This window comes from Vombatus ursinus, unplaced genomic scaffold (genome assembly GCF_900497805.2).
Source record: "Vombatus ursinus unplaced genomic scaffold, bare-nosed wombat genome assembly UNPS02012958.1, whole genome shotgun sequence".
Lineage (NCBI taxonomy): Eukaryota > Metazoa > Chordata > Mammalia > Diprotodontia > Vombatidae > Vombatus > Vombatus ursinus.
Window position 1 is genome coordinate 733,767 of NW_020952736.1, and position 13,986 is coordinate 747,752.

General features: G+C 45.6%; 1 protein-coding gene across 1 annotated transcript; it reads left to right on the forward strand.

Annotated features, from left to right (window-relative positions):
* Positions 1-6,173: 6,173 nt before the first annotated feature.
* Positions 6,174-13,931, forward strand: AAAS (aladin WD repeat nucleoporin). Its single transcript, XM_027858397.1, has 16 exons — positions 6,174-6,370; positions 7,373-7,500; positions 8,267-8,322; positions 8,694-8,785; positions 9,027-9,073; positions 9,282-9,380; positions 9,760-9,903; positions 11,214-11,334; positions 12,244-12,368; positions 12,482-12,542; positions 12,692-12,782; positions 12,974-13,067; positions 13,154-13,221; positions 13,322-13,403; positions 13,485-13,569; positions 13,692-13,931. Exons 1-16 carry the CDS (start codon positions 6,248-6,250, stop codon positions 13,905-13,907), a joined length of 1,632 nt encoding a protein of 543 aa, XP_027714198.1. The 5' UTR covers positions 6,174-6,247; the 3' UTR covers positions 13,908-13,931.
* Positions 13,932-13,986: the final 55 nt, after the last annotated feature.

Here is a 13,986-nt window from a genome sequence, read left to right on the forward strand (position 1 = left end):
AAAAGTAGGACAAATATATATAGTCAAGCAAAACAAATCCTCACATTGACCATGTCCAAAAATATCTCATTCTGCCTCTTGAGCTCTGTCTCACCTCTGAGCTCTTCTGTCAGGAGGTGAGCTTTTCAACGTAAGTCCCCGTGATTGGTCACTGCATGGATCAGGGTTCTTAAGTCCTTCAAAGTTGTTGTCTTTGCAATATTGTTATTTTAATGCAAGTCTTCCCAGATTTCTCAGAAGCTGTTCACCATTCCTTTTGGCACAATAGAGTTTCCTTTCATTTATAGATTATAATTTGTTCAGCCATTCCCCAATTGATGAGTATCCCTTTAGTTTCTAGTTCTTTGCAACCACAAGAACAGCTGGTAAATATTTTTGTATATACAGACCTTTTTCCTCTTTCTTTGATTTTAGGGGTATAGGCCTAGTAGTTGTATCACTGGGTCAAAGAGTATGCATAGTTTAATAACTTTCTCTGAACAACTCTAAAGTGCTTTCCAGGGTAAATTTATATCTTCATCAAACAGTGCATTACTGTGCCAGTTTTCCCATGGCCCTTCCAATAGCTGTCATTTTCCTTTTTTTTTTTTTTGGTCAGTTTGCCAACCTGATGGGTGTAAAGTGCTTTAATAAATCTCAATTGCCTGAGTTTGCATTTCTCAAATTATTAGTAATTTGGAGTATTTTTTTCATATGACTACTGACAGATTGGATTTTTTCCTTTGAAAACTTCCTGTTCATATCCTTTGACTATATTTCCTTTGAGGAACCACTGGGCAAAACTGTAATATGGGAGGTTGGTTTGAAGTGCTTAGTATGCCCCACTACTACTCAGTAAGGCTTGCTTCTGCTGGGTTTCCCTGGAACTTCTTGTTCTGGGTCTCATCACTTCAGGACTAGACTTGAGGTGTTTTCATAGAATCTGAGTGGGAAAAGACCTCGAAGCCCTACCTGAAATGGTCATCCAGTCGGTGCTTGAAGACCTCTATTGATGGGGGAAGTGTTGGGAAGCTCTGGAGGCAGCTATATTTGTTAAGTTTTTCCCTATTTGAAAGAGAACTGTGCCTTTCTATGTACCTACCACTCATTGCTCCTTATTTCTTCTCACTGTGGCTAAGCAAAACAAGGTTAATCTCTCACATAACAACTTTTCAAATAATTGAAACAATTCTCGTGATCGCTTCCTTCTCCAGACTAAACATCCCTAGTTTTTGTGGTATAGTTTCATGTCCTTTCACCACTATGGTTGACTTCTCCTGAAAGGGTTCCAGGTCGTCAATGTCCTGCTTACAGTGGACAAAGTGACAATTTCAATTTATGGCAATAAACTAACCGTGCTAATAGTAGAATGCTAGAGGAAAGTCAAGGGGCCTGACCTGAAGGAGTACCTTAAAATCTTTTAATCCCCCTCATTTTACCCAAGTAAACTGGTAACTGGAAAAGAACTTTGGATTGGTAGATAAGGGTACTTAATTTACCTTTCTGGGGTTTGGTTTTCTTGACTATAAAATGAGGGGATCGAACTAGATTATCTCTAAAATTCCTTTGAGCTCTAAATACTGTGAAGGTGAAGTGGTTAGCCCAAGGTCACATAGCCAGTTGGTGTTAGAGCAGGCACCTGACTCTTTTAACTTCTAATATGGTTCTCTCTTCCCATTAACACTGGCCTGCCTTCTGGAGACATACAGAGCCTCACTCTTCTCTTGGCTTGTCTAACTTAAAGTAGAAAGTGTCACGGTAGGGAGTCTCCTAAGAGGTAGGTGACATTTTTGAAGCAGAATGTATGTCCTTCAGATCAGACCACGCTGTAGTTCACTATAAGCGTTTACTAAGTGCCTATTACAGTGCAGGTGAGTGTTAAGATAAAAGGGAAACAGGCCCTCTCCTCAAGGGACTTGTATTCTATGGGGGCTGGAGGTGGGGAGAGCAACAAAGGATCACAAATCTAAAATTGGAGGGGCCACAGAGATCATCTGGTCCAACCTCCTCATTTTAGAACAATTGAATTTTTTTTTTTGGCTAGGCAATGGGGTTGAGTGACTTGCCCAGGGTCACACAGCTAGTAAGTGTTATGTGTCTGAGGCCATTTTTGAACTCAGGTCTTCCTGAATCCAAGGCCGGTGCTCTATCCACTGTGCCACCTAGCTGCCCTAAACCTCTTCATTTTAAAGAGAAGCAAACTGAGTCCCAGGGAAGTATCTGATTTGCCCAAATGTCCCAGAAATAGTGTTAAAGGAGGTGTGGGAAGTAAGCTCTGACTCCAGAGTTAACTGCTTCTTCCAATGTGCCGCCCTGCCATCCATAATACATGAGCACAGATAAGTACCAAATATGTAAATAATAGGTTTTTTTTTCAGACACTATATACTATACCACTGCACTTATGTTGTACATGAGCACGATAAGTAAATACAAAATACATTAAACAAAGTTTTTTGGGGGAGAGGGCATTAGTGATTGAGTGGGGCTCAGAATGGGCCTCCTTTAGGAGGGAGCACTTAAGCTGAACTGTCAAGGATTTTATGAAGTACAGCTGGGAAGGGATTCTATTCCAGTCCCATACAAAGGCATGGAGATGGGAGGTAGAATATACAGAGAACAGCAACCAGGTCATTTTGGCAGAATTGAGAATAATATTTGATAGGTTAGGCAATGTTATAGGAGAAATATCTTCTATTGAATTTGTGATAGGTAAGTGCTGCAGAATAAATCTTATCACAATGCAAAAATTATTGAGGTTAAAAATCTAGGTTTGGGTCAGCTAGATGGTGTAGTGGATACAGCTCTGGCCTTGGAGTCAGGAGGACCTGAGTTCAAATATGACCTCAGACACTTGACACTTACTAGCTGTGTGACCCTGGGCAAGTCACTTAACCCCAATTGCCTCACCAAAAAGCAAAAAACAAAAAAAACAAAAACCCTAGGTTTTAATGTACTTATAAACACAGGTTCATGAGGTAGAAAGACAACCCTGAACCTTGATTGGGAATTGGGCCGATCTACTTACAGAGAAAAATTATGTTATAGCGACTGAAAATTTTTTTAAATATATAACAATCTTTATAGCCTGAGGCCATAAAGGTCACACAGGCCTAGTCAAACAGATTCATTATTTTATGCTTCCATCAGTTAGTCTTGTTCAGTTGTGCCCAACTCTTTATGATCCCATTTGGGGTTTTGTTGGCAAAGATACTGGAGTGGTTTGCCATTTCCTTCTCCAGCTCAGTTTACAGATGAGAAAACTGAGGCAAGCAGGGTTAAGCAACTTGCTCACTGTTTTGCAGGGCTAGTAAGTGTCTGAGGCAGGGGTTGAACAAACTAAGAATAAACTAGTAAACAGACTAAGTTACAGATTTAAACATTGAGTTTACAAAATTGTATACTTACAAAACTTCCAGGTTACATTTTAAAGAAGCCACAATGGGTTAATTGAGAGAAGTCACAAAGATAAAGAGCTACATCACTTTGGGAGGGTTTTAAAAGTTTTTTTTTTTTCTCATTTTGCTAGGCAATGGGGTTAAGTGACTTGCCCAGGGTCACACAGCTAGTAAGTGTCAAGTGTCTGAGGTCAGATTTGAACTCAGGTCCTCCTGTCTCCAAGGCCAGAGCTCTACCCACTACACCTTGAGCTCTTAACCTACCTGCCCCTAAAACGTTTTGTAGATGGTATCTTTCCTTTAGGTAAAGACCAGTGGGGGGGAGGGGGTGGCAGTCCAGCCCCCTCTTTTCACCATGTGGCCCCTTTCCTGCCTCCTAGAGGTCTGTGGACTGTTCCACTTATGTAAAGTGAGAACTCTCTGTATTATTACAGCTAATATTTATGTAGTGCTTATGCTGTGCCAGGAACTGTCCTAAACACTTTACAATTATTATCTTATTTAATCCTCACAACAACCCTGAAAGCTAAGTGCTAAAATTCTTAAGCAAGGGCATGTCAAAGTCAGAACAATGCTTTGGGAATAACATTTTGGCAGTTGTAGGGAGGATGGATTGGAAAGGTGAGAAACAGTGGAGTTAAATTAGAAGACAGAATATTACTATATGAATATGAGGAATACAGAGAAGCATTGAAGGACTTACATGATCAGATGCAAAGTGAAGTAAGCAGAGCCAAGAAAACAATATACATAACGACTACAGGGGTGTAAATGGAAAAAACAGCAACCACAAAACAGCTGAAAAAGAATGTTGCCAAAATGAAAAAGAACAAGCATAGCCCCAAAGAAGAGATATGAGAAGACACCTCCCCTCTAGCTTCTTTTCAAAAATGAGCATTTATAGGCGTGGAACTTTGCTTTTCAAATTTTTTTTATGTATTGTATTTTTTGCTGAATTGCATTTAGATGGTGTGAAAGTAAAGATATCAATAAATATATTTTTAAAGAAGAAAAAATTTAAAATGAGATTATTATAATAGTCTATATGAGCACTGACTGACAAGGTCCTGAACTGGATGTTGGCTGTGAGTGCAGAGATCAGAACAGATTGAAGAAATATTACCTAGGTAGAATTGGCAAAACTTGCCAACTGATTGGATTGGGGGTGTGTGAAAGGCAAGATGTTTTCTATTGGGGAATGGTTCTTGTTCTTACATGAATTTGACTTGGTTACTTAATCTGTGTAAGAGAAAATTACTGCAAAGATTTTTCCTGGTTACCTATTACCTAGGTTTTGTTTGTGCAAAAACTTTTCAATTTTATGTAATCAAAGTTGTCTACTTTATTTCTGTGATCCTCTTTATCCCATTTGGCCATGAACTCTTCTCTTCATAGATCTGAAAGGTCACTTCGCCATTGCTCCTCTAATTTTTTCTTTTTGGTTAGGCAATAGGGTTAATCGACTTGCCCAGAGTCACTAGTAAGTGTTATGTGTCTAAGGTAAGATTTAAACTCAGCTCCTCCTCAATCCAAGGCTGGAGCTTATCCACTGAGCCACCTAGCTGTCCCTTAACTTAAGAGTTTTCAGACTGTCAGTTACCCTCAACCTGGTTTAGCCCAGCTGCAGAGTTAATTTTACTTCGCTATTGTGCAATGCTACAACTTCCTGGAGCCACAGGTGAGGGTTGGGTGATAGATGGACACCAAAGGTGGATGAGCGGTTCAGCAAGGTCTCAAACTAGAGGGGCTAGTCCTCCCTGAACACTCCATATATCCCGGTCAAATATCCACTTGGAGCTCAGCTTGGTATATGGTATGAGATGTTGAACAAAATCTAATTCTGCCAGACTTCCAATTTTCCTAGAAGTTTATAATGAAGTCTTACCCTTGGTCTTTTGGGGAGAAGAGGAGAGAGGGGTTCATATAGGGGAGATGGCCTGGGAGAGAATTGAGGGTTGCAGGGACTGGAAATCAGTGTGGAAAAAGAACGGGGTTCGATAAGGGAAGACAGAGGGAGAGGTGGAAAGCCAATAGATTATGGTCAGAGAAGGGGATTTCAAAATTCTTTTTTTTTTATTTCAAAATTCTTGAACGTGGAGGTGGCACATTTGTGGCACATTAAAGGTACCACAATCTTTGCGTGTCACTGAGGCTTGCCACTGCTCCTGCTTTTCCCCAAGCCTGGTCATTTTGTTTATTATTAATTTATTAATTTTAAATTTTGAACATTCACTTCCACAAGATTTTGATTTTCAAATTTTCTCCCCATCTCGTCCCTCCCCCCACCCCAAGATGGCATGCATTCTGAATCTGGGTCATTTTGGGGAAGGAGGCAGGCAGTACGGTCCCAGGAGGGTGGTGGATTTTCCTCCCGGTCCTGACTTTCTGCAAGCCCCTGGGCCTTCTCCTCTGAAGTCTCTTCCTGGATGCTCATAGGCCTGGGAGCTTAATTAATCCCTTAATTAGGGATTTCCTTGGAACAGGACTTGTTTGGGTTTTTTTTTGTTTTTTTTTTGAACAGGACTTATTTAAAGCCCCAGAATGCAAGGAGGTGGTTCAAAGAGGGGGTGGCTGACGACTGGCTCAGAACCCCACCCTCCCCAGAAGTCTCCATCCTTCAGGAACCTGCAGCCCCCTCCCTGCTGACGTGTTCACGCAGCTTCCTAAGCAGGACGCCAAGAGAGCGCGAGAAGTAACCGGAAACCCCACCCCACCGCTCCGCGCTCAAGGCCCTCTACTTCCGTCAGGCCTGGAGGCGACGGGGTTTGTCCCGCGCGGCCACCCGTCCGCGCTTCGGCTCCAGCCCGCGAGCGCGCGTGGGACCGCAAGGAAGTGGGACCGGCTGGCTCCTAGCCGGGCCGCCTCGCAGGATGTGCTCCCTTTCGTTGTTTCCACCGTTACCGCCGTGGGGCCAAGTGACGCTTTACGAGTACAACAACGAGTTGGTGACGGGTGACAGCTATGAAAGCCCACCCCCTGACTTCCGGGGTCAGGTAACTTACTGGGAACACTAGGCCGAGAGAGAGGCGAGGGGTGGGGCTAGCGTGGGGGTGGAGCAAGGAAGAAACGGAATGAGAGGGAAGGCTCGGGATTGGAAGGTAAGGGTTTGAAATGGGTGGGGCTAGGTAAAGTGGGTGGGGCGAGCGCTTGGTCTAGAGCAGGCTTAGCCAGGGAAGGGGCGGGGCTACAAGATGTGGGCGGGGCTAAGCAGTTGCAGGATGGAGACTGCGAACCAGACTTGGGGTCTGCCAGTGGCCTGTGGTAGTCGCTTAATAAATGCTTATTGACTGATTTAATCCGGAGCTTCTTAACCTTTTTTGGATCCTGGACCCCCCTTAACAGTCTGGTGAAGCCCATGGACTCGTCAGAATCATGTTCTTAAATGCATGAAATAAAATACAAAACAAACCGATTATATGGAAATACACGTATCAAAATATTGAAACACACACACAAATTCACAGACCCCAGGTTAAGAAGCTATGATCAAATCTGATCCCTGCATTTTACAGATAAGGAAATTGAGGCCCAGAGATACAGTAAATAGAAAGGCCTGGATACAAAATCAGGTTTTACTCAATATCTAACAAATTTCCCACTTTACCACATATACTCTAACAAAGCACTTGACCTTTTCTAACTTGAGATTAATTTTGTTATGATTTTTTTTTTTTTTGCTCTATAAAGTAATTCTTTGGTACTTTGATTGGTGTGGCACTGGAAAGATAAATTAATTTAGGTAGTGTTCATTTTTAAAAAATATTTTATTGGCGTGGCCTTCCTATGAGCAATTAATATTTCTGCAGTTATTTAGACCTGTCTTTATTTGTGTGAGGAGTTCCAATGCCATTTCCACTATACTGTGTTGAGCCTTTTTTGAGGGAAGTTAGAGAGAAGGGATGGGTATTTTATTGGAGTTTGGAAGTTCATGTAAAGCCAAGGGATAGGGAGAGAGAAGCTAATTCCCTCTTCCTTGTGAAAATCTGCATCCACAGTGGATCAACCTTCCTGTTCTCCATCTGACAAAAGACCCCCTCAAGACCCCTGGTCGTCTGGATCATGGCACCAAAACTGCCTTCGTCCATCACCGTGAGAGTATCTGGAAGAGATGTATCAATGCTTGGTGAGGCCGGGGGCAGGAATCTCTGAGTCAGTAGACAAAGGGGAAGTTCTACCCTTCTCCTGCTGGCCTTTACTCAAATACTTTTGTCATTGTGGCTTCCCTTGGTCTAAACCATTTATCAGACCCTTATTACCTAACCTAACAAAAGATAAACCTTAGTCTGCGCTTCAAGGGTCTCTCTCTACTCTCTGACTCTGGTTCATCTGAGAGCAGTGGAAAGAGCCCTGGAGGTCAGAATCAGAAGAGCTGTGTTCAAGTGAATTCAGCTATTTACCACCTGTCACATCCTAGGCAAGTAAATGCCCTCTTTGGGCCTCAGTTTCCTCATTTGTAAAATGGGAGGATTGGAACAGATAGTCCCTTCTATGTATAAATTCTTGGATTTGTAGTTAATCACCTTTGACCCTTCCCCAGTCCTGTAAACTGGATGTGTCCCTCTCTGCCCCCTCCTCCGTCATCCCATCCAGCCCTGTGCTGTGCTGTTGTACAGACATTGTTGTATTCTGTTCATTTGTACTTGTTTATATTTGACAAGTATCCTTAGGACATTTTGAGTGTTACCTTCCCAGTTCTCCAGGACTGAGGAGTCCATCTCCTTTGTTGGGCCCTTATGCAGCGTCTAGTATGGTGCTTTGCACATAGAGACCACCCCAAACATACTTTTGAGTGAATGGCACGATTCTGATGCTCTGAAAGGCAGGTGTGGGGAGACAGAGGGCTGAGGGGAATGTGGAAGTCCCAGACTCGGCTTCTCTGTTCCTCGTAGGTGCGATGTGGGGGTTTCAGGCGTGTTGAATGAGGTTGCTAACTCCGAAGAGGAAGGTAAGTCATTCTCTTCTACTTCCCCGTCTCTTTTCCTCTGTAATGACTAATAATAACTGTTATGTAGAATGCATTAAGGTTCACAGAAGGCTTTCCTCATAAACTTCATTTGTCTTTTCCCACACGTATCCCCTTGACCTCAGCTCTTTTCCATTGCCCACCTTTGTGCTCCTTTCCCCTGAACCCCATCTTCATTATGTCTTTCACTTCCACTAAGTAGCCCATGGATGAAGTTCATATAGGGTGTCTCCAGGACAGATCATCTTGGAAAAGGCTCAGTCGAAGTTTAGAAGTGCCCAGTGCCCTGCATCAGATGTGTGATAAGTGCTGATTGGATGGTTCAGTGATAGCTGTCCCCTTCACCCCCACAGTGTTCAAGTGGGTGAAGACAGCATCAAGCTGGGCCCTGGCATTGTGTCGATGGGGCTCTTTCCTCCACGGGTCTCTGTTTCCCCATCTGTCAGTGAGTTTGTGCTCCCCCACCCCCCCCTTGTAACCCTTAAAAATGCTAAAGGTAGGATTGGGGAGTGAGGGGAGGAATAGTCTTGGTGACCATGGACTGTGCAGGGTGGGTTTTGATCCCTCTGGGAGAGAAAAGGGTTAAATCTCCCAAAAGGGGTGTATGTGTGTGGTGGGGTATCAATAAGAGGGTAGTATCCCTCTATCCTAGCATGCCCCATCCTCATTTCTTTATACCCTTACAGCTCAGGAGTGAAGATCTGATTGCTGAGTTTGCCCAGGTCACAAATTGGTAAGAGGATGACAAGAGGAGCTCCTGGGAGTTGGGAGACAAAAGCATAGCTTTGACACTTGTGGTCTGGGGGGTCGAGGGTTAGGGTTGAGATAATGTCCTGTCTCTCTTTCCCTCTCCCCCAACTGAGCAAAAATAGAATGGAAAAGAATCTGAGCTGAGATTGGGGAGCTTGGATCCCTCTTGCTCATGCTCGCTTACACCCCAGGTCAAGCTGCTGCCTGAGGGTTTTTGCCTGGCATCCTCATACCAATAAGTTTGCGGTGGTACTGTTGGATGACTCTATCCGGGTATACAATGCCAACAGGTATGTGTGGGTATGTGGGGCAGGGGAAACCAAGGTTTCCTGACTCTGTGATCACTTCCCTTTAACTTCCAGGGCTGGTTAGCTGGCTTTGGCTCCAGAAGACTCCTGGCCTTTTCCCTGTAGGATCCCCTTAAGAATTTAAGACTTTCCTATAGGTGGGGTGATTGTACGTGTGCATTAGGGGGGCACAACTGGGAAATCTCTGAAGTTCTTTGAGGGTTTGGCATGTTTCCTTTTCCCAGACCCTGCTTTTACAGCTTTCTTGTGTCCATCCTTCCCCCTTAGACCTATTTCCCTAAGTGACCCCAAGTTCCCTTTTCGTCTCTGTCAACCCCTGCTCCTATCTGTGGACCTCTCCTTCTTTGTCCTCTCCTCTCAGCACCATAGTCCCCTCTCTGAAACACCGGCTACAGCGAAATGTGGCTGCTCTTGCCTGGAAGCCCCTCAGTGCCTCAGTGCTGGCCGTGGCCTGTCAAAGCTGTATTCTCATCTGGACCCTGGATCCCAACTCCCTGTCCACCCGGTAAGTTCCTTCCTTTGTCTGACCCCACCCTATCCTGAGGTTTCCCCACATGTCTTGGTGAGCCTAAGGGCTTTTGTGAGTGTGGGGATGGGAGGAGACTACCCAGAAGGAAAAGAAAACCAGCCTTTTCCCTCTGGGAACTCTGAGGCTAATAGGGCAAATAGAACACAGAACCCAGAGAGAGAGAGAGAGAATCAGAGACTGAATTCAAGGCAACAGATGAGGGATGGGAAGAGGGGGAGGTGCCAGAAACCACAGGAGGAAGATGAGGTTTAAAAAAAAAAAAAAGAGGCTTCCTAGATAGAGCCTGGAATCAGGAATCAAATCCTGGGATGGGATCTGAAAGGAGTAGGGAGGAGAGGTCATGTCACCATGTGAAGCTCCAGGCAGAAAAGAGCCAGGCATCATTTGGAAACAGGGAATAAGTCTGCCCAGTACAGGCTCTGGGCTGAAAAGATGATTAAAAGATAGCAAGGTGATGCAGTAGATAGAATGCTGGCCCTAGTAGCTGGAAGGCCCGAGTTCAAATCTCAGACACTTAGACACTTGCTAGCTGTGTGACCCTGGGTAAGTCACTTCCCCTCTGTGTGCCTCATTTTCCTCATCTGTAAAATGGGGGTACTAATAGCACCTCCCTCCCAGTGTTGTTGTAAGGATAGACTGAGAGAATAATTGTGAAGTGTTTGGTGCAGTGCCTAGCACATGACAAATGCTGTATGAATTTTAGTTATTATTGTAAGAAGGGAAAGAGATTCTCATCAACCACACTGCTTATACCCCTATTCAGTGGGTTTCTTGCAGACTGCAGTCACAACAACCTTAACCTCATTAATCTAGTATTTCCTAACTTGACAAGTCAGGAGATCTTTCCTTCTATAATTTTTATTTTTAAAAAAAGGATTAATTCTCATTTTTACACCACCTCCATTTTCGAACATATTCCTTGACTCCCTACTATGGTACCATCCCTCATGACAAAAAGAGAGAAAAAACTGTGTCCACAGTTGCGTCCCCTTCGCCCCCCACCTTGGCAAAGGTTAAGGAAGCTCCTCTGACTGTACTGGGGACTTCTTCCTCATCATCTCCTCTTCAGTGGGATGGGGACGTTATGTTTTCATCCTCTGTCCTTTCCCTGATCTCATCCTTGGACACCATGATCCTTCTTTCTCCTCTAACTTAGAGGGACAATGGATGGCCTTGAAGGGTTGAAAGTTTCTGACTGAGATCCAATACAGGGAAGATGGGAAGCTGGACTCCTGGGTTTCTTTGGGCCACCTTGTCACCTTCTTCTTAACTTCCAACCCTTGCAGACCCTCTTCAGGCTGTGCCCAGGTGCTTTCCCATCCGGGGCACAGCCCTGTCACCAGCCTGGCCTGGTCCCCTAATGGAGGACGACTGCTTTCAGCCTCACCTGTAGATGCTGCTGTCTTGGTGAGTTGTTCCCCAACCCTCAAGTATCCCTTTTGTTTCTGGAAAAGACCATTTTACCTGACCATGGAAAGTGGGGGAAGGCTGGGTTTGGAATTCTATTTTCTATAGTCCAGGTTGTAGTCAATAAGCATGTATTTCTTAGGCGCTTGTTCTGTGTCAGAAACAGTGCTGAGTCCTGGAGATATAGAGAAAGACAGCTCCCCTCCCCCAAAACAAACAAACGAACAAACATTCCTTGCTCTCAAGGAGCTCACAATCTAATGGGGGAGACACTGTAGAGACCAAGATATTGCAGGATAAATTGAAGAGAATCTCAGGGGGAGGGCATTAGTATTAAGGAGGACCTGCACAGGTTTCCTGCAGAAGGTGGGATTTTAGTTGGGACTCAAGGAAGACCAGAGAAGCCAGGATGCAGAAAGGAGGAGGCAGGGTTCCAGACCTGGGGGACAGCCAGTGAAAAATAAATGGACGGCAAGGGAGCCAGTGTCACAAGCAGCTTCAAGGTCATGGAGGGGAGAAAGGTGCAAGAAGACTGTAAAGGCAGGGAGGGCCAGGTTATGTGGGGTTTTAGAAGCCAAAAAGAGGATTTTATATTTTATTTTGGAGGTAATAGGGAGCCCCTAACATTGACTGGATAGGGGGTGGACACGGTCAGACCTAGGCTTTAGAAAGATCATTTTGACAGCCTAGGGGAGGATGGACCCAAGTGGGAAGGAATTGGAGGAGGGAGGTCAACCAGCGGGTTATTGCAGCTGTCCAGGTGTGAGGTGAAATGAGGCTGTACTTAGCACAAACATATTCCCTACAATCCCTTAGTTCCCAGCTCTCCTGCACCTGTAAAAGCCCTTTGGGAAATAATTGGGAATATTTGAGCCCCTTCCCTTGAATACCTTCTCCCCATGCTTCCAGGTGTGGGACATCTCAACTGAGACCTGTGTTCCCCTTCCCTGGTTCCGGGGAGGTGGAGTCACCTATCTGCTTTGGTCCCCTGATGGCAGCAAAGTTTTGGCCACCACACCTTCTGCAATCTTCAGGTGAGTGAGGAGTCAGAGAAAGCAGACAGGCCTTTCTTTGGCTCTGCCCAGCACGGGACAGACATTTTGGAATTTCTAGAGTGCTTAACCAAACCCCTCCCTCTCCGGTACAGGGTTTGGGAAGCCCAAATGTGGACCTGCGAGAGGTGGCCTACCCTGTCGGGGCGTTGTCAGGTACAAAGGGTTCCCAGGACCTTCTGGGAGTGGGTGGGCCACAGTCACCAGTTGTCTTTCCCATCAGGACATCGTTTCCCCACACTACCATCACCAGGAGGCTACTTCTGTCGTTTCTCAGTAACTGACACCTTTTCTTCCGTCCTCAGACTGGCTGCTGGAGCCCAGACGGGAACCGCCTGTTGTTCACAGTTGTAGGAGAGCCTCTAATCTACTCCTTGACTTTCCCCGAGCACAGTAGTAAGAAGTGCCTTTGAGGGAGAATGGAGGGCCTGGAACATTTTTAATAGACCCAACCTTTGGGGGACTGGGAGGAAAGTAGGGGAAAATGGGATAGTCAGATTCCCAGGAGGATGGGCCAAGGGCCCATCTCTCCCTCTACCTCTCAGGGCCCGAGGTTGGAGGGGTCTCATCATGTACCCTTTCCACAGGGGAGGGAAAAGGGCAGGTTGGAGGCGCCAAGACAGCTACCATAGTGGCAGATCTGTCCGAGACAACAATACAGACACCCAGTGGGGAGGAAAGGTAAACAAGAGGCAAGGGCCATGGTGGGTGAAGGGTGGGAAGGACCCCTCTGCCTTCTCCCCTTCACCTTTCACTATGTTCTCTAGGCTGGGGGGAGAAGCTCATTCCATGGTCTGGGACCCTAGTGGAGAGCGTCTGGCTGTGCTCATGAAAGGTAATGGGATGAGAAGGGGGACAACCCACACCAACTCTGCCCATCAGCCTGTCTCGAGTTCTTCTCTACTCTGAATCTGTCCTTGTCACCCATTTTGCAGGAAATCCACATGTCCAGCATGGCAAACCCGTTATTCTGCTGTTCCGAACCCGGAATAGCCCAGTGTTTGAACTGCTTCCCTGGTGAGTATTGCTTGGTCCTCCCTGGACCCTATCACCATTTTCTCTCTGCCCTTCTCATTTCTTCCCCATCTTGTTTCCCAGTGGTGTTGTACAGGGGGAACCAGGAGCCTGGGCCCAGCTGATCGCCTTTCACCCATCCTTCAACAAAGGAGCCCTGCTTAGTGTGGTAAGGGGGGGGATTCCCAGCTGTTCTGGTGGGTAGAGATAGGATAGGGATGAGAGGTTTTGAGTTGGGGTTGCTGTAGTTTGGTTTGATACTTCATCCTCCCCCTTGGAATTTCTCCACAGTGTTGGTCCACAGGCCGGATTGCCCACATTCCCCTGTATTTTGTGAATGCCCAGTTCCCACGATTTAGCCCCATGCTGGGCAGGACCCAGGAGCCTCCTGCTGGGGGAGGTGGCTCTACCCATATGCCCCTGTTTACTGAGTCAGCTCCCATCTCTAGCCCCTGGGACCCCTCTTCAGGAACTTCTTGGTCCAACTCCCCCACTGGCCGTCTTTAATAAACATTCTCTTTATTTCCCTTCCTTTCTGGTTTGTTTTCTTTAATGAAGTAGGGACTAGGCACTTTAGAATGAGGAG

What these genes read in the sequence shown, in the direction of transcription:
- AAAS (XM_027858397.1), top strand. Translation starts at nt 6,248, where the DNA reads ATGTGCTCCCTTTCGTTGTTTCCACCGTTACCGCCGTGGGGCCAAGTG. An exon ending in GACTTTCCCCGAGCACAGTA is followed by an intron (nt 12,783 to 12,973) that starts GTAAGAAGTGCC and finishes CCCTTTCCACAG; the next exon opens with GGGAGGGAAAAGGGCAGGTT. An exon ending in GTGTTTGAACTGCTTCCCTG is followed by an intron (nt 13,404 to 13,484) that starts GTGAGTATTGCT and finishes CTTGTTTCCCAG; the next exon opens with TGGTGTTGTACAGGGGGAAC.